This window comes from Triturus cristatus, chromosome 3_2 (genome assembly GCF_964204655.1).
Source record: "Triturus cristatus chromosome 3_2, aTriCri1.1, whole genome shotgun sequence".
NCBI lineage: Eukaryota > Metazoa > Chordata > Amphibia > Caudata > Salamandridae > Triturus > Triturus cristatus.
Window position 1 is genome coordinate 82,716,262 of NC_140584.1, and position 23,959 is coordinate 82,740,220.

Here is a 23,959-nt window from a genome sequence, read left to right on the forward strand (position 1 = left end):
TGTACAGTTGGAATTAAGTTCCCCCTATTCACTTTTAAGCATAATGACTCCCAACATCAGTGCTGAGACCCCACGTAAACCCTGTGAGAAGGTAGGCATGCCAGATGAAAGTATGTATTCTGGAGGTCCAGGGATACCGGCCAATTCCATGTGCTGATGGTCAAAAGACCATGGCTCAACGGCAACACTCAGAACTTGTCCTGATAAATGGACAGATTCATGAGGCAAAGGTCCACAATGGGATTCATGCCTTCATTCTGCTTTGGATCCAAGAATTTAAAGGAACAAAATTTTGTGCCCTTTTCCTCTAAGGGCACCATCTCTATGGCCTGTTTGTTCTGCAGGGCAAGAGCCTCCGCTTCCTAGATCAAGGCATGTGCTGTTGAGCATGTGTTGGTGGAATAAGGCCAGGGTGGAGGGGAAGATAGGAAGGAAATCGTGTAGCCCTTGTTGATTTGCTGAATGACTATGCAATCCATCATGATCATTTCTAAATAGATGCAAAGTTTGGAGGCCCGCCTTCCACCAGAAGTTGGTAGTGTAAAGGGGAACAAACAGCTTATGAAGCAGCACACCCAGCAGAAGAAGCCGTTGCTGAAGTTGGCATTCCTTAGACCCACCCGTATAGTGAAAGGAGCAATACATTTGCTTAGGTGTTTGGAATGGCTATGAAGGTTGCTCCTGATGGCACTGTTGAGATCTCAAGTATCCCTGACATTTTTAGCACTGCTGGTGGAACTGTTCACTGGGAAGGAAAGGTCCAGCGTGTGATCGGTAGCTCAGCTGCGCTCAAGGGAGGATTCAGCCTTTTTTCTAAACAGCCGTTCAATCAGAAGGCATATCCATGAGGGTCACTTGGGCATCTTCAAAGAAGCCAGTGGAATGCATCCAAGCATGGTCACACAGATTGGCAGCTGTGGATTATGAATTGAAACACAATGTCTGCAGAAGACAGGCCACAAGTCAGAACTTATTTGGACGAGAACAGACGTTTTTTCGACCAGATCAAAAAGGTTTTTTTTTTATGTGGTCAGGAAGGCTTATAACTGCCATTTTTCACAGCTCTCCCAAGGTATGGACATACCAGCTGAAAAGGCACATGGCATTTGCAGTCCCAAAGGCTAGGAGGTCATAGGAGAAATCCTTTCTACAAACAGATTCCGCACTCATAGATTAAGGTCCTAATTAACATCTTGGCAAATGGGATACTTTGTCACAAACATGAAGGCTATCCCATCTGCTGTGTTACAAGTTCCATAGGATATAATGGAACTTACAATATGGCAGATGGGATAACATTTGTTATGGAGTATCCTATCCGCCAAGATCGTAATCAGGCCCCAAGTCTGGAGGCACTAAAAGTAATGCATTTGGGTTACATTTTGCAGAAGAGGTTTGGCACTCTAAACTCTTCCGAAAAGGATGTGACAACAAACTTTGGGTCACAAGGCTCTGGTCTGGGACACAATGCAATTTGCCTGTGGCCTGTCGGGCATGAAAAGGGTTTCTCCCAGGCAGCCACATGGACTGCAAGACAGACTCATTAAGTGGCAATAGAGGTCTAGAAACTGCAGAGGTGACATGCAGGATTTCAGCTAAATCTTTACTTTTTACATCCATGGTATGTCTTGTCAGTCCCAATACTTCAGCTGATTTTTGCACCACTAAAGTCAACTGACTTCCTCTGAAGGAGGCTCGGAGGGTTAAGGGATGTCCTCTTCCATTGAAATTTCAAGTTCCCAGAAGAGATCAGCATTTGTACTGGAAGAGAGGCGGAGGAAATTAGACTCAGAATTGTAATTCTCTGTGCAGCCATCAGTTCTATTGGGCAAGAGCATGTGAACCGGATCTGAAAATCACCTCCATCCCCATTAATCTCTGGGCTCAAGGTAGCCCCACTATTGAATCAAGAACAGACCTTTTCTATTGTCACTTGGATAATAACAGTGGACTTCAAAGGTGGAAGCAGCAGTGAAAAAAGCTGAGATGGCCCCACTGTGGATGGTGTTGTAGGTGGAGCTGAGCACACCACAGGCCAGTGACTTGGATGGCAATGGATTCAAAGCAAGTGACACCAAGGCTGGAGCCTCTGGAGGGGCGGAGTCAGGTACAGTCAGGGCCGGAGCCACCAGAATGCCAAAATAACAGAAGCAGGCGGACCTTTGGGAAGTGCCCAAGAGCCCGCCCAGATAATATCACGCATGGCCTGCTGAAAGACTAAGGCATGCCCAGGGTAGGGAATTCTAGCTTCATCGTTTCAAAGTCAGAATTACCTCCAAAGACTAGGAACAGGTGGGGGTTCAAGCAACAACAATGGGACTTCTAATGGTGCCGGAAGAGGGACCGATTTCTCATGGAAGATAAGGACTTCCTCCCTTCCCGAACTGCCAAGCCATGTCTTCCCAGACGTGGGACCCGTGCTCACTACGCCACTGAAGTCAAGCTATCCTGGCTGATGACGGCTGATAACCAGAAACCGGTCCTAGGATGCTTGATTCCGGTCCAGGGAAGACATGGCTTGGCAGTTCGGGCTGGACTGTTCCCATGAGGCACAGGGTCAAGACTGATTTGCATATGGCCATGTCTAAACTGGGGTGGTGTAGTGGGCAAAAGAACGATGGATTTAACCCAGATCTCTTGACTGGTGGAGAATGTCTGCATTGTCAGCATTCCGTCCATCATTTGTTTGTTGTAACGCTTTTCGCCCTAAGTGGGATGGGTATTCCCAGACGTGGGACCCGTGCTCACTACGCCACTGGAGTCAAGCTATCCTGGCTGATGACGGCTGATAGCCAGAAACCGGTCCTAGGATGCTTGATTCCGGTCCAGGGAAGACATGGCTTGGCAGTTCGGGCTGGACTGTTCCCATGAGGCACAGGGTCAAGACTGATTTGCATATGGCCATGTCTAAACTGGGGTGGTGTAGTGGGCAAAAGAACGATGGATTTAACCCAGATCTCTTGACTGGGGGAGAATGTCTGCATTGTCAGCATTCCGTCCATCATTTGTTTGTTGTAACGCTTTTCGCCCTAAGTGGGATGGGTATTCCCAGACGTGGGACCCGTGCTCACTACGCCACTGGAGTCAAGCTATCCTGGCTGATGACGGCTGATAGCCAGAAACCGGGCCTAGGATGCTTGATTCCGGTCCAGGGAAGACATGGCTTGGCAGTTCGGGCTGGACTGTTCCCATGAGGCACAGGGTCAAGACTGATTTGCATATGGCCATGTCTAAACTGGGGTGGTGTAGTGGGCAAAAGAACGATGGATTTAACCCAGATCTCTTGACTGGGGGAGAATGTCTGCATTGTCAGCATTCCGTCCATCATTTGTTTGTTGTAACGCACTTCGTTTCTCGGTGCCAGATCGGCTATGAGGGCATGATGACACCTTTGTCACAAGAATTTGAGTCGTGGCCCAAGCACAAGCACCAGAGACCAAAAACCTGTAGGTCCTTGACAGACGTATACCATTTAAACTTGCGGTATGGTTTGATCACTGTAGTCTTACAAATGTATATTGTTCCTTAGCACACTGGATCTTGTTTTTGGGAGTCTCCAGAAGGTGTGGAAAGAAAGGAACGAATGTCAGTGTGCCAGGGTGGTGGTTATATGCGCCTCTGTTCTGCTACTTCTGGGGCAGTATGGAGTTAACACAGAGCCACATGGTGCCAAAGAGTGGAATAAGGAAGCATTGGCAGTGAACGTTTTGTGGATCTATTCTGCCACTTGGGGAGTATTATAAGGAGAGGAGAGTCTACAGTTAGGTGTGTCCATTAGAATAAGCGTTTATACGAATGTGATCAGAGATGGATTTTTTTAGTCCATTGAGGTATCTTAGATGACAACAAATCAGTATACTTACAATATCACAGTCTTTCTTGCCATCACGTCTCATTGGATCATTCAGATCTTCTTGGCTGCGGAAACTAAACTTCTCAATGGCTTCTGTGACTCCACGGAAAGAAGTATAGATCTCCTCTGAATTCAGGTTCTCCGTATCGTAATCCAGCATACTAAGTGCCAAATGTAAAAATAATGTTAGATTTAAATTTTGCATGTCAGTTTGGAAACTTGGTATGTGTTTTAACTGGCTCAATGTTGGGTCACATTTGCATTAGCCCAGAAAAGCCAGTTTTCAAGTACAAGAGAAGCATCACAAGCAAAATTATAATAATGACAATGCAAATATAAATGGCAGTAAAATCACATGCTGTAGTAGCCAGACTGATTTTTTATCTTAACCTATAACCAAAGGCTTTTTAAAATCTCATTCTCAATGTACCGATAACAGAAAGTAAACCAAAACTAAGTTGAAATATGAAATGGCAGCAGTGAGAAAGAAACGTGCAGAGTCAAACGTAAAATGAGGAGACTGGTGGACTTGACCACCATATTGTTTAAAATCTTTCAATGTTAAAGCGCATGCTTATTTTTACGCATTTTGTTTCCAATTTCTGCCCAGGAAAAAAATACCATAACAAACAACTATATAATCTTAACTTCTCTCATGGACTGTACTAGTGATTAGATTGCTCACTTAGCCAGGGCCACATTAGTTCATTCAAGTGGGCAAATGAGAAATAAAACCCCAACCATATGTTTAAATGGATCTCTATCAGATGGACAGGCCTTATGTCTCTTGTATGTTTGCCAAATTTATTATAGATAATATCTTAATTCTGGTACAGGAAGTGGTCTAGGCAAGTAGGCATAGGCAAATACATGTCTAGCTGAGATGGTATTTTAATATTATTTTGAGGTTTTCTTTGTCATTCAAATGGAAGTATTATAGTGAACGGTTTCTTTTATAACAAATACATGATAGCAGACTTTAGGCTTCAACTTGCTTGGACAATTGCCTATGTAGTAACATTCATCTTTTCATTTTTAACCTCTTTCCAAATTCATTGTTGGAGCGTGTTGCAGTCTACTTCAATTCGATCAATAAAAGAGCAAATATTCAATATGGGAAATGTAGGTTTCTTCTATCCCCCACATAAACGTTGCTGCCACAGTTACAAGACATGCTCTCAGAAAAAAGCTGGCAAAGCCTATGCAAAGAAGCTTAAAGACAGAGGAAAACGATGTTACTTTGACATGGAACTTTAACATCATGCCATCTCTTGATCCTAAAACTGTTGAGTCCTATTATCAATCACGAGGAACAATAGGAGGTAATACACAATCAGGTAAGAGGCAAGCTTGGTCCAAATAGTCAAATAGATCCTCAACCTGTAAACCGTTACCCAAAGTAATTTAGGCTAAGTTTGGAAACTAACAGGTGTGGAATAGTGTCTAAAGAAGGCAGCAAATGGGAAGAGTATTGATATGTTCATCCTCTTTGGTCATCAAATGTTAGGTTTGGTTTCCAGCACCACCATAAATGACAAAAATCTCCAGTTTCTTAATAAATTCCAAAGTGAAGCGGAAGAAAAATAGAATCCTATTAAAATCAAGACTGTGAAACACGACTACAAGTACCTTTGAAAAAGGGTAAAAAACAAAGTTATGATTGATGTGAGAGTCCAACAAGACTTTTGAAATTAAGTATGTGTGCTCAATACAAATTTGGTGTAATGGAAAACACTATTAATGTCATGAATATACAATAATTAGATTAAGTCAATTCCTTTTTAGCAGTCCATCATGAGAAAAGTGTCCTTAAATATGTGATACTGGCGAACGACACTGTTCATTCGATGGGAAGGAGTAGGTAAGAGAAGCCAAGCAAACTTTAAAATTCTGAAGGTACAGAAATATTAAAAATTAATTTTAATAGCAATAGGTCTTGCCCAAAACAACGTAAATGACTGCTTTAGCTTTATATTTATCAAAAACATAACATTACCTATAGTGTAAAGAAGAGTCTGTAAAAAGAGAACAGAATTATTCAGTATGCTGATAAGGTCTGCTTGAGGTTTTCCCAGGATCTTGCTTTCCTGAAGCTCAAAGTTGAAATAGCAACCCTTATAGCAGAGTAAATTAACAACAGCTGTGATCAAGGTTGTACAATTTTATAGATCCTCCTCCTACCTATTAATTAGGAACACCTCTCGAACTAGATATACCTGTAGATAGTGAGAACAATAGAAAACACACCAAACTTAAAAGTGAATGGACTTATGCATTCACAAAGAGAGATTTAGGGCAAACTAGAGGAATCCTAGGCCTTCACCATAGTGGGTCTAGAAGGTGGAAGCATATGAATGAAATTGTTAATTAAATACATAAATTACAGAAACATTCTGTAAGACAAAGTGAAGATTTACATGGCACCAGAGACCCTCAAGAGAGAAATTTCCCCCCCTGAGCAAGGATTACTCGGCCTTTAGATGTTGTTGAGAATTCTACAATTCACAGTGAACATACTCAATTTGAATAAATCTGAAAACTCAAATAATGCAGAGAAGGCAAAATCAGCTGTAGACAACCACAAGCTGGGAAGATATTGTTCAAATGACTAGTTGGGCATGAGTAAAGTGCTTTGTGGCAAGGTAGGGGAGCTAAAAAACCTTCATAAGAGAATCTAAATAAACCATGTGTGAATTTGAATAGGTTACCACAGACCACATGTAACATCATCTTCCTTGATTGAAACGGCTGTTATGGTTTTTGTGTGGTAGGTATTAAGACTTGCCGGAGATGTGCTTGAGAGTATAACAAGATATCATCCTGGAAATTACTGCATTACAAGTTTATTGGGCAGACTCCCACGAGGTGAACAGCAAGAGTTGAAAAGGTGAATGCAGATTTCAAAGGCTTCCATATAATAAACAATATCAAGTTAAAAAGAAAAAAAAGAAAATATAATATAATTTGCACTTTCAAGGGTGATCTACAAACTGCACACCATAAAGGCACTTGGGGACCAGGTATTAAGGGAATTAACACCAGAATCAAGCTCAATATGCTGTAGTCAACTGCTGGTTCCAACTGCTGATAATACACCGTGGTGTCCTCCTCAACACCGTGCCCACGAAATAGGACTTACAAAGAGAAAATGGAACGAAGAAACAGAGAAAAACAGAGCATAAACCTGACAAAGCAAGCCATCTTAAAGACCTGTACATCAGATAATATTTATACAGTTTGCAAGCTTCAAAACATGCTGTTCAGTGCCTGAGAAACCTAATTTCACTGTGGCACTGCCCACTAGCAGTTGCCCATACTGTAAGAAAAAAGGTTGACATTGGTCAGTGAATATTTGTGCAGAGACCACTAATTGGTCTAATCCCTGAGGGAAAACAGTAGACGGATAGCCATAAAAAGGCAATGGAAAAATAAACGCTTCATTTTTACTGCAGGCTGCATCATGAAGGCTTTCCTCTCATATTAGTCCTGGTAAGCATTATGGTTGTTCCTGGGTATTATTTGACTCATCCTCAAGGTATCACTGCCAAACAGGGCAATTTAATCTGTTAGTTATGTTATGTTATAATAAACTTACACCGCGCACCGATCCTCAAGAGTGTCCTGGCGCGAGAAATAAAGGTGATCCAATGTGAGAAGGCCTTAGCACGACTCTGGAAATAGGAAAGTTGTCAAAAAAGTCTAAGATCCTGGTTATTCCGTAGTTCCTGAGGCAGAGCGTTCCATGCCATAGCTGTTTTGACCGATAGAGACTGGCCCCCTAGCAGAGTCCTGCGAAAGCGTGGAATCGCCATCCGTCAGTGGGTGGCTGACCGCAACAGTCTATTCGGAACATAGAAGGCAAACCCCTTCCGAATATACATAGGGCCAAGATCATGCAGCGCTCTATGCGCCAGAGTAAGAGCTTTAAATTGCACTCTTTGGGCAACAGGCAGCCAATGCAAGTAGCGTAAATATTTTTTTACGCTAAGTCTTCCAGAGATGTTAAACAGAAGTCTGGCAGCGGCATTCTGTATAGTCTGTAGTTTTTTAAGTAGGTATCCCGGAAATCCCACATACAGAGCATTTGCATAATCGAGACGGGAGAGGATAAGAGCGCGAACAACCGTTTCCTTAGCTGACTGCGCCAGCAACGGAAGGAACCTTTTTAGGGACTTAAGGATGCCAAAGCACATTCAAGAGAGTTTCTTAATTTGGTGTGTAAACCGTAAGTCCTCTTCAAACCAGACCACCAGATTTCTTGCTGGGGTACCCTCAGAGTTAGGACGAGGAAAGTCAGGAGGCCATAAAGATTCTCTAAAGGCGGATGGAAATTGGCCATACAATAGGACCTCGGACTTATCCTCGTTACATTTCAATTGGGCGGAGGCCAACCACCTGAACACCGCGGAGAGGCAGTTCTGGGCAGTCTCTGTTGACAGATCAGAGTCCTTCCAAGTGAAGAGAAGCTGGGTGTCATCCGCATATGCAATTATTTTTGCACCCAACTCCTCAGCCAAGAAGATCAGAGGAGTCAGATAGATATTAAAAAGCAAAGGGCTCAAAGTGGAGCCCTGCGGGACACCGGTGGACATCTTAGCAGTGGAGGAGAAAGGAGGCATCCATACCTGCTGGGTCCGATCTTCTAGGAAAGATTTCATCCAGTTCCAAGCAGGGTCAGCAATACCGATATAAGAAAGGCGAGCAAGAAGCAATTGGTGGGGTACCGTATCGAAGGCAGCAGAGAGGTCGAGTAAGACCAAGGCTGCTCTGCCGCCCGCGTGGAGGCACTCCCGAATTGTTTCGGCCATTTCCACCAGAGCGGTCTCGGTACTGTAGGATGCCCTAAACCCAGACTGTGCTGGATGGAGAAGACCAGATGTTTCCACATAGGTCTCCAGCTGACGAAAAACCACCTTCTCACAGACTTTTGCCATAGCTGGAAGAAGAGAAATAGGACGATAGCCAACAAGCTTAGTTGGGTCAAAGGAAGGTTTTTTCAGGAGTGGTAGGAGTTTGGCCTGTTTCCAGCTCCTCAGAACGACAGCAGTCTGTAGGGATAGGTTTATAATCTATTGGCCTCGAGAAAGACCACCTCAGCGACACCAGCAAGCACCCTGGCAGGAACGGGGTCAGATGGAGACCCCGATTTGAGGGATTTGAGGATGGCCAAGGTATCAGGACCGGCTACTGGCACGAAGTTTGTGAATAGAGGGGTGGAAGCAGTAGAGACTGAGGACAGCGAAAGGAGAGAATCACTCAATGGAAGTGCCAAAAGGGCTGGCTTCTGGCTGTTTGTGGGCCTGTTTTATAGTCTGGTGTGCCATTTTTCACTTGTGATTTCTCCGATATTACCACAAACACTGCCTGCAGCAATCACAAATGCATATAGTCTCTCATACCTTGAAAAAAATCGCTAATGGGGGCTATTTTCTGTCCCAGCGTGACCCTGCTCCACTTCCTCAAAAAAGTGTTAAAAAATAAATTGTGTATATTTTACAGTGAATATTTGATTAAACAAAAACAGGATTAGCAGATTTTTTTACATAAATTTTTTATCTTGCACACTTCAGCAGTGACCTTTATTGTATCTGAGAATTAAAATAACATCGAAGGGGCCATTAAAGATTCCCTCAATGAGAAAGCGTGTGGCTGTGATGGATTCCCAGCCGAATTTTAGAAGTTATTTATGCCTCAATTGGAAGACACTTTAGCACAGTTATTCAACGCATTTCTAGAAGGATGCCAAGTGTTTTTCTGAGGCAGTCATAGTAAGCTTAGTTAAAAAAAAAAACCACCTAATAACCCGGGATCATACCGGCCAGTTAGTATACTCAACTGCGATTGTAAATTGTTTACAAAGATTATATGGTAGCTAGAATAACCGCCTCTGCTCAAAAGTGGTTCACAAGGACCAGTCTGTTTTTTTGCCAGGAAGAACTATGGCAACCAATACCAACTTTCTAATACAGGCAAGTGATTATTACACGAATAAAAAGATGGAAGCAAGTATTATTAATTATTATGATCGATGCTGAACAAGCTTTTGATTTAGTTCAAAGGAAAATTCGGTTTACTATTCTCTCAAAATGTAATTTCCCTTTGCAACTCAGAAATGTATTGCAGAACTTCTATAGCAAAGTGGAAGCTAAGATTATAATCAACTGTCATACGGCAGGGTTACTACAAGTTCGACGAGGCACTCGGCAAGAGTGCCCGATGTCACCAGTGCTTTTTACAGTATTTATAGAACTACTAGCATCCCCGTTATGGCAAGATCCGTAAATCAAGGCACCGCTGTTAGGAGCTCCCAAACTCAAGCTTTTCGCAGATGATATAATTTTGTATTTGGCAGCGGATAAACAAAATATCTTGGAAGTTTTCAAGAAAATTAAACTTTTTTCGGAACTAGGAGGATATAAAATTAATCATTCCAAATCTGAAGTTTTACTTTTCAACTGTTCAGACCAAAACCTTCCTTCTGATATGTGAAACAAGGTTTGCAGGACCAGTACAATTAGATACTTGGGGATATACATGTCACATGATTTTTCGCAGCTGTATCAGCTTAACTACGAACCAACATTTATTAAGGCTAGGAACATTTTAAATCAGTGGCAGGCCTTACCACTCTCTATAATAGGGAGAGTTGCTGTGATAAAAATGATGATTCTCCCTTTTTTTCTTTTTTCAAATGTATTAATCAAAGTCCCACCCAAATGTTTTCATGAGATAGATCAAATGCTGTGAAATTTTGACTGGTCAGGTAAGGAACCTTGCACAAAACTAGAGACTCTACAGTTATCTAATCAAGAACGTGGTCTTGCACTCCCCCATTAAAAAAAATATTATCAGGCAGCCTTTATCGATTTGTGTACAAGATCAGTTTCTAGATGAGATTTGGAAGGCAACTTCTACCTTAAACAAATGCTTCTAGAAAGTAGCATCCAGCTTGTTCCATTTATCAAATCCCCAAGCTTCGTAAGCGCAGCAGATATAAGATGCCTCAGGCTATCGCAGTGATATTTTTTCAATGGAAGGAAGATTACTAGTTTATCTCCTTTCATCCTGAAATCCTGATTGCACATAGTATTGGGATAGGTCTCCATATAAGCGACAAAAGCATAACAGCTTGGGAGAAGGCGGGGTTACATTGTTTTCTTATAGAAGGGGCAATGAAATCGAGTAATCCGGGACTCCCCTCTAAATTACTTTTTTCCGCAATTTTATAAGGAACTTTCAATTGCCCAAATGTGGGAATTGCTACCAGATCTTCCGGGAACAACTGCAAGCAAAAGTAGTACCACAAGCATTACAAAAGATTCAGAACGCTGCAGGTTAGATTTGCAATCATGGAGAGCGTAAAATATCTGGGCGCATAAAGCTATGAGGGGTGCCAATTTCAAACGCATGGCATATTTGTGTAAGTGGCAACTTTATTATACTCCATCTCGTCTTCATAAAATGTATTCTTCGATTCTGGGGACATGTTTTGGATGTAATTGTTCCAATGGGGATTGGCTCCATATTTGCTTGTCATGTTCGGCTATAACTGAATTTTGGAAGCATATTTTTTACTGGCTTAGCCAAAAGCTCCGAATAGTCTTAGTCCCTGAACCCAAAACTGTCCTTTTGGAATCGTCGATACACTAAACCTATCTATTAGCAACGGACAGTATATTTTTATTGCATCCTTAGTAGCCAAGTCTTTGATCCTGCAAAAATGGTAAGTGGTGCAGCAACCAGTTTTTTTCCAATGGCCACTTAAGATGATTCGAATTGAAGTGAAAGAAAAATTATACCCGCAAAGAGAAGGAGCAACAGTCACATTATTTTTAATTTGGGTTGGGAAGTCGGATTACATTACGGTTTGGTGTATTTTAGAGACCGGGGGCCCTCCTACTTTTTTCATTTTTAAGATGGAGCACTCTCAGATTAAGAAGAATAGGTCCCATATATGTTAAGGCCATGCATGTTTAAGTACAATAGAAAGAAATGAGGAACATTTTAAAATGACTGATATGATATTTAATAAAGGTAGAGCACATATTGAACACATTTATGCCATCTGTGGGAATAAGTACTGGAATAAATTGATAGGTCTAGTTTAATAAGAAAAACAGATACATATTTTAAGAAAGTTAATATTATACACCTCCGGATGTGATTTTACTGAAAGGTGGGCAAGGGGAGGTAGTCTTGATGGGCACAAAAAAGATAGTTAAATGCTTTCTGTAAGGTCACAGATATACGCAAGACTCTTTAGCTCTTGGAAACAAGATGATGACAAAGAAGGAGCAGAATAATGGCACAGACATTTTGCTAAAAGATCAAGCGATTTTAACAAAATATTGCTATTATCTCTTTTTATCTATGGAAACAGCGGGATTCATTTGCGCATTTTCATGAAATGGGCCAGCGCTATGTTGCTAACACTTGCAAAAAGGCAGACCCGTGTCAAACGAATTTTAGATATGTGGGAGGGACGGCAAAAGGCAGAACGTTTTAGTCACATGGAAAGCTCTGACATTTGGTATTAGATTGACACGGTTTACTTCATCTTAAAGATGGTAAAAAAAAAAAACTGAAGGGAAAGCCTCAGTAAATATTTATGAACGAGTTTCTTCCCTTTACCTTGACCCTGGGTCGAAACCTGTAGACAGAGAGCCACAGGGAGATTGGGTGAATGACAGTGTTTTGAGATAGGAGTACACTTATCCAAACTTATGCTAGAGCTTTTATTTCTTTATCTCTTTGGAAGTAGGGACTGGTGTCAACAGCAAACGCTAACCATGATGCATCTCTATCAAAGTTCACCCAACAAAGACTGTCGAGATATTAGTTGTTTCTATAGCTAATGAAAAAGTTATTTACTTTCAGTAACAATCTTTCTGATGGACATTTCTAACTGCAGATTCCTCACCTTTTGAATTCCACCATGTGGCACATTGCAGCCTTTTCTGTAATATCTCCCGCACAATGATCAAAAGCACCACAGGACTCCACCATAACCTCACTTACCTCCTCCGGAAGTTAGGGTTTGGAAGCATTTATAAGTGTAACCCCTGCACGCAGACATCAGTTTACCATAAAGCATTTGAGTTCGTAAGACCTACATAGTTTGTAACAGACTGAGAAGCATGACAGAGTGCAGAATGTAATATGGGATCTAATTAAAACTTAGAAGCCCACTCCACAGAACAGGGAGAATGATGGACAGTGAGGGATCTGGAGTTACTGTATGTAAACAGAAAGATTGTTATTGAAGGTAAGTAAAACTTGTTCTTCTGAAGGATACATCTACCTACTGATTCCTCACCTTTTGAATAGATATCACAGCAGCATGGCTAATCCGGTGGAGGGTTTGAGGTATGGACTTCACACCAAGAAATCCTGCATGACTAAGTAAACAAAATCGTCTTCTCGAACCTGCAAATCAAGACCATAATGCCTGGTGAAGGTGTGGATGGACACCCATGTAGTTGCCTGGATGACATCCAGCAAAAGGACACCCTTGGCTAAAGACATAGTGGTGGCCCTAGCTCTACAGAATGAGCTTCAAGGCCCTCAGGACGTTTCTCTTAAGCCAAGGCAGAGCCAAGACCACTGGAATTATGCAATTCTGCGGCTGCAACTTTTTCCGCATAGTTATGGATTTGCCAGATTCAACACACAATCCATCATCTGCTGCATAATTTGAAGATTGTAACAAAAAAAAAACAGTTTTTAGTTAAAACAGATCACAAGTTACTTAAAGCGTGGCAGCATGTGTTTGCGCACAGTAGAAGGCCCTTCGCAAAGATTAACTGGTCATATTTCAGTTGCCTATTTCAATTTTTTGGTTGCTAAACTGGGACTAATGAGGTGGAATCTTTGCCCAGACAATATCATAATATGTAAAAATTACAAAAAACAAAGTAATGCAATCAAAGAATGTGCAGCATTATGCCACATAATTTGCCTTTTCATGCAACATAATTTAGTCAACCAGGCTGCATAATTTGGTGCTCCCCTGCAACAATATTCTAGTGCCCCTGGGTATTGCATATTTTTATGCAGAGAACAACCCATTTGGAGATGTTCCGTTTCTGGATGACCTTCCCCTTCTTCACATCAGAAAAAATAATTGGCATTCACTCAGTACAGCTTAGTTTGACTAATGTAGAAACTTGGGGCTCGTTGGGTCCAACCGATAAAGCTTCACTTCCTTTTTGGAGGGAAGGTCAGGCAGGAAGTGTGATATACTACGCCACCTGGAAATACGCCACCATCTTTGGTAGAAATGATGCCCCTGTGAAGCATCAACTTGTCCTGGAAAGAGGGTGGTAAACGATGGTTGTATTGACAGTGCCTGGAGTTCACTGATAAGGCATAAAGACGTCATCACAATGAGGAAGACTGTTTTAAGGGTCGGAAGTTTCAAGGAACTGCTATGCTTAGACTTGAAAGGTGTGCACAAAAAGTTAGAAGCAAGTTAAGGTCGCACTGCAGCATAACAAAAGGTGAAAGATGAAACATACGTAAGGCATTTAAAAAAAACACTAGCGATTTAAACCAGTGGCATCTCTAGAAGTGAATTTGAGGGAAAAACAGAAATTGCGCCACAGATAAAAAGTGGTGGAGCCACCTACAGAGCTTACGTTTAAATCTGACTTTGTATATGTGTAAATACACATATATCTTCAATGAAGAAAACAAAGGTCTACGAGAAGTTATAGTTAGGAATACTTACTTTATTATTTCTATTAAAAAATCAACATCAACTACACACACCTTATAAATTGTAAAGTTACATTTATATAATAAATAGGTTTTGGTAATCCCCATATACTCCCTGTCTCTAATTTCTTTATGATCAGAGACATGTGACGCACTCAGTCGCCGCCGATTATTAAGAAAAGATGTTCAAACTCGATTAGTATAAGTTAAGTTATAACAATCGAGTTCTGATGTCACAATGCCTGCTGCCAGAGTCAGTAGCAGAGGTGAAGGCCAGGTGAGATCACAGAGCATAATTGAAGCAGTTGTTTAGAAACTAAAACTGAATGTTGCTTTTCTTTCTTCTGCTCTATTTTTCTAGTTTATAATATCAAGCAGAAAGGACGTTTATTTTTGCCACTCCTTAGACAGTTAAAGAAAAGACAAAATCTGTCTGCATGTTTCTTAACAATCCAAGCGACTGCAGCTTTAAAAGAAAAAAAAATGATTTGTATTGAACAGTTTCTAATATCTAATATGTTGAATTTGCATTTTTTTAAAAGTGTTTTTAATCATATACTGTTGTTTATATGGTGCAATTTAATTTTTTTTTTTTTTTGGTAGTTTTACATTCAAGATAGGTCAACGTTCATTATGAACGTCAGCATTGTCTGCTTGATCATTTTGCTTTCAATAGCAGCTCAGCGAAAGTGGCCAATAATTGTTGGTCCTTTCACAAATAAGTTGTTGGTATGATATAGTTTCCTAATTGCCTAATTTCTTCCTATACATAACAAAAAGGGTAATAAGCTATACTGCACGTTAAACCACAGAACAAATACAAAGTGTGGTCTAAACAATATGGCTGCCTTTTGCAAGGATATCTACTAACCAGTAATACTGTTTAGTAATAGCCATCTACTTATGTATACCACGGCCAAATACACCACTAGGTTTTTGTCCCTTTAATACTTAAAAACAACTGAACAAATTCAGATCAATTACCAAAATCGACCCTTTGCACACCAAAATCTATATTCCTGACAAATGTCACGTAAACCCATTCAGCTATTTTGTTGCAACGTCTGTTTAAAAAGTCTATGGACAATGCATTGGTGGTAAAACAGATTTTGGGACCCCTCTTTCTCTTTGCACTGCCCCCTCCCCCATAACTAATAACCTCAAAACTTTGCTTCATTATCATCCATTGTAAAACAAAATAGGTCTGCAAAGTTCCCTGGAGATTCATCAAACAGTGACGAATTTATTAGCAAGCAAAGATCTGAGGAATTCCTATCTCTCTGAATCCTAATTATAACTACAGAGTGGATACTGCCATTCTGCAAGATAGATAAATATATAGATATATACATATACACACACACGAAAAACACTGCGACAAAAGGTAAGTGGTGGCAAATAGAGCTGGGACATAGGCCTCATCTGGCACCCCCTCTAGAGACACCACAGACTTTAACAGGGAAGACTGATCAGGCTAACTAAGAAAGGTGGAGACGGACAATAAGCAAGTGCCCACAGCAAGGGTGTGCTAGGCTAAATATAGAAAAACAGAAATATGTCAGAAAATGTTGCCTTCAACAAAATGACTATGGGCCTTTTCATCAGCCCAAACCTTTTCCCAACATCCAGAGGAGATCAACTTTTTTAGACGGGACTGTGCATTGTCAAGGTGACATCCACTACCTTTACAGACCAGTCCACACAATCTCTATGCATGAAAGAGCAGTTTGTGGAGATTTGGATTAAGAACTTTTCCCTGTTGCAGGAACAGCATGTCCTCCCACAGAGATAGGTGGAGCAGAAGGCAAACATCAGCAGTTCTGAATATCACACTCTGAACACAGATCAGGACTATAAGGATAATCGCAGCCTGGTCCATCACGACCTTCAGAGCTTGTGGGAAAAAGTAGCGGAGGTGGGAACACAGAATAGACCGGAGTCTCAGGGAAGGCAGAACGCATCTACCAGGTAGCCTTGAGGCGGAAACTCTACATCACAAATGCCTCACCAGTGAGCATTTTCAGAAGTAACGAAAAGATCTACCCAAAGCAGCCCTGCTGGACAAAGATGTGTTGAATTACCTTTGTATGCAAACACCACTCACAGTAAGCTACATGGCATGTCTGCTGAGCTTGTTCATTCTGGCACTCAGGGATCATGCCAGATGGTTGATAGACAGCGAGATTCCCTGAAGGCCCAACCTGCGTCACAGGTCCAGTGCTTCTTGGCACAGCACCCATTGCACCCTGAATGTTACAGCAGCATTTTGTGGTTGTGTTGTCTGTCAGACCTTGCAAAGGGCTGCCCTTGTACAGCAGAAATGATTTGAGAACTAGCCAGATGGCATGCATCTCAAGAAGGCTGATGGGGAGAGACCAGAGGTCTTTGCTCTTCAATTAATCTAGGGTGCCTTCCCAACCAAAGCAGATGCATCTGTCACCACTAATAGCTGTGGGTGGTACACAGATAACAACCTGCCACAAGCCAGCTTGGCATCCTTCATCCACAACTGAAGATCCCAGGCCACCTCCATTGTCATACAGATGTTGTCCATGAGACTCCCCCAGTGCTGAGCCCATTGAGGTGGAGAGCATGTATGTGCTAATGGCCATGAGGTACCAGGAGGATACACAAGTTCAAGTGACTCCCTAATAGGGAATCAGTGTGATTTTACTTTATTTTCAGCATGCGAAGCAGAAGATATGAGGACTTACCATGCTGTTGTTACTTCCAACCTCTGCCACTGTCACACGCTCAAAATGCCCATAAGGGCTGGGCAGGTTGCCGCAAGAACTGAGATATGCAAAAAGAACTATTGATGGCTGCCACAGGAGATAAGCCACACCCTAGGAGTAACTACTGAACCTACAGTATTGAAGATGGAAGTGGCAGGTCGAAGCTAGTTTGTTAGCCTGAGGACTTATCCATAGCACAACTATCTTTGAATCTGCCTTGTCTCTAAACAGCCAGAAACCATTACTGGGCATGTCCATGAGGGATGCCTATTTGTCCCTGGAAAAATCTGTGCCCAGCATCCAAGCATGACAATAAATAATCATGCTATTGCTTATAGCACAGCCAGATAGTTTGTGGTGTCTAGTCCAGGCCGCAATATGTACTATCTATAGTGAGCCATTTGGACAAAAGTATTTCGAAACTCCTCAGGGAGAATGGGAATGATCTTGCTTGCCATTTCCCGTATGACTTGGGAGTATCTGCCTGGCAGACGTACTACATTCAAAGATCATAAAGCCAAGCTGGTGAACACCCCCTTGCCAAACGCATCAAAACATTTAGATTCTCTATCAAATGGAGCAGTGGTGAGTTTCCGACCAACCAACGGAACTGGTCGGTCCATCCAACTGCTGCCTCCGACCGCACACATCGTAATGCATCTGTCAGATCACGGCAGTAGATGCCGGTCGGACCGCAACCGATGAGCTGTCGGATGCGGTTCGACCTGCATCGTAATTAGGGCATTAGTGCCGGTCAAGCGTGGGGCGTGGGACAGGGATCCTGGTGTCAACATGTTGTGTAACCAATCCTGAATGTGCAGATTGAGGTGGGAGGTATTGTTAAAAACGTTGATTTGATGAGCAAATCTGGGCAAAAACGGAAAAGAAATTGTGAAATGTGGCTTCACCAGAAAGATACTTTACTTTTGTACATGCTTATGAGCTATTGTGTTTTTTGGGATCTGATACGCCCTGAAGAAGTTCATTTTTGAACAAAACGTGTTGGTTGAGGCTGCATTGTTCCAAAAGCAAATAGAGAAAAAAAGTTGTTTGGAAGTAAAATAAAGAAGACACAAGATATTCAGATATTTTGACTGGACGTTTAATTTTGGGTGCACCGCTATACTCATACCTTTGCGCTTGTCTGCAATGCAGAAATATCAAAAAGCGTCTGACACTACTAGGTTATGCACCAAACACAAGACATGGGGATAGTGTGGGTGGTGCGAGCTGGTTTACCCAACTGCTGTTTGCAGTTGTTTGGTTTTGGAGGCCTGTAAAACACTGACAAACGTTTGAGAGTAGAACTCCAGCTCTTCATCAAAGGGCACTAAAAAAAACTGAACTAATATCAGCGTGCAGGGGTGGTGCCTATAAACCCCTTTGTCTCGTCCCTACCAGAGGCGGGGCGGGCCCTTGTGGAGTATGAGGGCACCACCTATTGGCATGTGGGATCAACTGTTGTAAATGTTTTTAGGTCCAGCCTGGCACTTGAAGGAAGGCTGAAAAGGTGTGGAATCTGTGGCTAGAAGCATTCATCAGAATAGATCTATTACTTCTCTATGCAATTATTACTGTAATTACTACTGCCTTTCCTAAGTTGTTGCACCTTATCATTATTTAAAATAGATCCTGTTAATGCGTTTAGCATAAGACCTATGACACTTGTAATCCGAAGCTGGATAAAGCCTCATTTGCCTAAGAAGGCTGAGTGCCTACTTTAATTTGAGAAACTCCCTGTCAAGGTATGAGACGCCCCATTATTCCCCCTAAGCAACAGAAACAGGAAACCACAAATCCAACTCTATAAGCTTTTTTTACCTCATGACTTTTGAAACACAATGTTGTGACACCTCAAACACGTTTAACAGGTAGCTAGTTACCTGGGAGAGTAAGAGCGCCTGAAAGTCTTGTGGGAAGGAACAATGGGGAGGGAGTGGGACTGAGAAAGGGGAGGGGGATGCTTCGACAGCCCATCTGCACTCCAACCCCAGTACCGACTGCAGCAGACAGAACAGGGGAAAAAGTGAGAAAAAAGAGGAGAGAAGAAAGAATAAAAAGAAAGTATGATCTGCGAAAGGGAAGATGTTTAATTCGCACTAGGAGGTTATTGAAATCAAAGCAAAATTTGGCATATTTCATTGCTTAGCCTTGTTTACCCATTTTACAAGGCATTTCTTTTGTCAAAAATTCAGACTTAATTCCTGAGCAAGTAGGCCATAGAATTAAGGAGTTACCATACAAACCTTCTTTTTACCACCATGCTTTCCATACCACTACATGAAATAATTACCGGTGCACAATAAGACTTCACAAACAAATGTTTTGGTTCATAAAACATAACCACAGGCTTTACAATAGTTGATTACAATATAAATAATGCTTTGTCTTGGATCAAGGACTGGTTAAGAAATTCTGATATGGACACTCCTCAAAAACACAGAACAAACCCATATATAGCACTTACAAATTTAAATTCTTGCCTGTCAGAGGTCAACATAAGTTAGACACTTTACCACAATTCATGAATAAATAAACTTCTGACAATGACAGAACTTCAAAAAACTAGTTAGATTAGCTTTGACAGATGGTACGTTTCTATTGACAGCTTCCAATGATCTGAATATCCTTTGTAGAAATTTATTTTATTTATAGGATCTTAAAAGTGCACACATTACTCTAACATAAATAAAAAAGTGATGGACGGTTCGCTTAAATTAACCTCAGCCACTGGCAATTACTCAGGGCTGCCTTTCAGTTCATTGTTATTTTGCATACAGTTAAATTCAAATCAGTCTTGCCTCTTTTCCAATGGGAACATGCCAGGCAAAACTGCCAGACCATCTTTGAACCGGAACACAAGCAACCAAGAACCGGTTTCACTCAGTACAGGGAGGACCTGGCCTGGATGATGTCTGTGCCATTTAGGGCACCAATGTGGCCAATGCCACTGGTGATAGCAGCAGGAAGGCTAACAGAGCTGCTCTAAAACTTGCAGGTGGAATTCCACAGGCAGCTCAGAAAGGTGCTCCTCCTACCTCAGTCTCCTCTTCGGAGCTGAAGCGGTTTGAAATGTATCCCTCTTTAGATGGGCCACCATTGGTGCTTACAGAGGTCCTGGTCTCACAGAAGACTCCAGCACTGACACACAGCCCAATCTTAACTTCCCGGCACCCGGTTTAGATCTGGCAGTGTACCCTAATGGCTCGTTTTAAGTGTTCAGGTGGGTGATTGGATGCATGGGGCCCAAAGGCCTGCAAAGCAGACCTTTCGGTCCCATGATCCAATCAGTCCTTCATAAAGTTTTGCATGTGATCTGGCAAACAGAACACTCTAAGTTTAGCCATTTTCCACAAGGCATAAACACTTTGGCCCAGGAGACAAATGGCATTAGCAGTGTGAAGGGAGATTTTCGACCAATACAGTCAAGTTTCTCTGACTAGCTATCAGAGGCACCATTGGGAAGGGATACCGGTTCTGCTTTGAGAAAGATGTTGGGACAAAAGACTTTCTGATGACAGACAAGTGAACACGAAGTGGGGATTACTCGGAGAAGGCCTATGATATCTAGCGGTTTCTCGCCTGCCAGGCCAAAAAATTATTTTTTCCAAGCAGACATGACATATATGAAAATTCCTTGTTTGTATAAAGGGTAGCCTTTTATGTGCACTGGGAAATTAAACTATGAGCTGACCTGACATTCTAAAGTCTTTTCTTCGGTTGAAATAGAATTTGGGGCACCTTCATACGTCAGGTGATTGCAGTGTTCCTGCAATTTAATCTGATGGGTTTTAGAAAAAAAGCATTGAATATAACGGATTCATTAGTATGCAATTCAAGGCACCTTGGGTATAAATTGTGCGTTTATGAGCAATGTAACTTTGTCCTTGGTGAATTGCAGATATGATTCCTTGTAAATTGTAGATTTCAATAACCCTGCTAGCCGAAGTCATTAGTACCAACTATGCTGTTTTCCGTGAAAGACATTGGAGATTAGTCCTAGAATCGGCTCAAATGGACTCCTCAGCAGTTGGTTTAGCATTGTGTGGAGCTTCCAGTGTACTGTTGGATTTCTTCAAGGAAGGAAGGCTCTGAAGAGGACTTTCAAGAACTCTTTAATCATTTTTTGGTGAGATAATGACAGCTGGCTTAGAGATTGAGGGTACCTTTTCCATAGCTGCAAGAAAGACTTTAATCGATACATGCCTCAGGCCTGTACAGACCAGTTCTAACCGATAAGGTAACGCATAATGAGCAAGTTACTTACCTTTGATAACGCTTTTATGGTGGATACTCTACCTAACCACATATTTCTCAACTTTAGAAAACCCTCTGGTTCTAAACTAGATATAGAAAATGTAACAAGCATAGCTCCCATGAGCTAGTAGGTGGCACAGTTAGACTGTATTGAATTTGTTCTGCCTCAGAAGATAAGAGTTGCATATATGTGCCACCCCTGCACGTTGTTGTCAATGTCTTTCCTAACTCCATCCACGCCCTTGGACATGGAGTACAACAATAATCAGAGGTGCCAATGTTAATTTTAGACCATTCTTAATGGGAAAAAGACCATTTCACAGAACGGAGAGAAGGAAAGGTGTTGAATAATCAGAGGTATTCACTTGAAAGAGCATTACCAAAGAAAAGGAACTTGTTCTTTTGATGGATACTTCCAACAAAAGATTCCTCGGCTTTATAACAGGTACCAAAGCAGACCAAAGCAAGGTAGTGGATAAGTGGAATGGCTCATACCAAAAATATCCAGCAGTACCAAATGGTTGAAATGCTCTCCCCGTTCGATTTTTCTGTCAAGGCAGTAGTGCTTCATGAACGTGTGTACTGAAAACCACGTTACATTGTGGCAAAAGTCAAAGATACAAAAAAAAGTAATGGATGGAATGTTTTAATTAAACTCAGCCACTAGTATTTACTTATGGTCACATTGAAGTCCATTGTTATTTTGCACACCATGCCACCTTAATTTGGACTCAGCCACATATAAGTCAGGCTTTATCCTGCTCCTATAGGAACACTCCAGCACGAACTACCAGACCAGGCCATTCCTGAACAGGATCACAGCAGCCCAAGACAAATTTTGCCCTGAACGGGGACTATGATGCAGCCCTGACTAATAAGTAGTGAATGAGATTAATTCAAGCACCTCACCCATCACTTTTTTTTTTTATATTTCATATGTCAAGGATAAGTACTTCGAGCGAAAGCAGTAGTAGCAGTCTTGGCCCTGGTAGACTGGGCTCTCATCCGGTCCAGAGGCTACATCTTGGCCAGTACTTAGCAGATTTTAAAACACAGGACTATCTACCTTGACAAAGTCTTTTTCTGAACTGACTTGCCTTCCTTTGCTGTAGAGAACCCAAAAAGTGTTGATCGTCCACCCTATGGTCTTTGGAGCAATCAATGTAAAAGCTTAAAGCTCTCTTGGCCCCCAGTCAATGGAGTCTCATCTACTCTTTCGAGGCATGAAGCAGAGCAAAGAACGTTGGAGAGTGATGGACTGTCCAACATGAAAAGCAGTCAAAAATGTTTCGCAAAAAGACTGCTGTGGTCCTCAATACCACTTTGTCTGGGGAAAAAGGTGGTGTAAGGTGGCTGCACAGAGAGCCTGAAGCTCACTCCTGCAGTGAGCTGAAGTCACAGCATCAGAAACAGACTTCAGATTCCAGAGATCCAGTGGCCAACAGTGCAATGGCTCGAATGGCATTTACATAAGGAAAGTGAGGACCAAATTAAGATCACACTGTGGTATGATGAAGGGTTTGGGAGCAATCAAACGTTTCAAACCTTAGAGAAATCTCGCCACAACAGCTAATTTGAACAAGGAAGGTTGGTCTGGTAAATGTAAAAAGGTCAAAAGGCCCTTTGCTGGGTCAGAGACAAAACAAACAATAAGACATCTGACAGTTTGTCCGGTAACGGGTCAGTACTGCTGGCACAAGGCTACAAATTTGTCGCACATGCCTGGCATAGTCAGACTTTAAAGAGGGACACCTGGCAGCCAGGATGACATCCCCAACTTGGGAAGGAACTTCAAACTCAGTCAACTGCTACCACTCAATTTCCATACACGAATATGCAGATTGTTTAGGTTCAGGAGCAGGATCCTGACCTACTGCTGTCACAGGAGATCCTCCTGAAGCAGCAGCCTGATCGGAGAATAGATGCTCATACTGCGAAGTTCTAGGTACCACCTTCTCCTTTTCCAATCCGGAGCAACTTCGATAACTTGGACCTGGTCTTCCCTGCTCTTCTTCAGAACTCTAGACAGGAGAGGCAGCGGCTGACAGGCACACCGGAGTCCCACACTCCACTCTATCCAGAATGCATTGCCGAAAGAGCCTCCTTGGAAAATACTAGTGCGCAAACGTTTTTACACTGGGTTCTAGAAGATGGCAAAAAGATCTAGCCAGGTTTCTCACCCCTCCTGAAAGATACTCGGTGCAACCTCCATTTACGATCCGCCAAACATGGATGGCTGAGTTCATCTGCCTCTATGTTCAACGATTCCACTAGGTTGTTTACAACCAGGAAAACGCCACTGTGCTCCAGCCAGCTCTAGAGACAAAATGTCTCCTCGCACAAGACCCAGCACCCCACCCTGCTTGTTGCAGTACCATAAGGCATTAGTCTTCTCCAT

General features: G+C 42.1%; 1 protein-coding gene across 2 annotated transcripts in view; it reads right to left on the reverse strand.

Moving 5' to 3' along the window:
* The window catches only part of CLASP1 (cytoplasmic linker associated protein 1), a 1,312,099-nt gene that overhangs the window by 268,747 nt on the left and 1,019,393 nt on the right, over positions 1-23,959 (reverse strand). For both annotated transcript variants that reach the window (XM_085647275.1, XM_085647274.1), the window contains one exon: positions 3,864-4,014. In XM_085647275.1, coding sequence (XP_085503401.1) covers positions 3,864-4,014 — 151 coding nt within the window. The remainder of the gene's footprint in view (positions 1-3,863; positions 4,015-23,959) is intronic.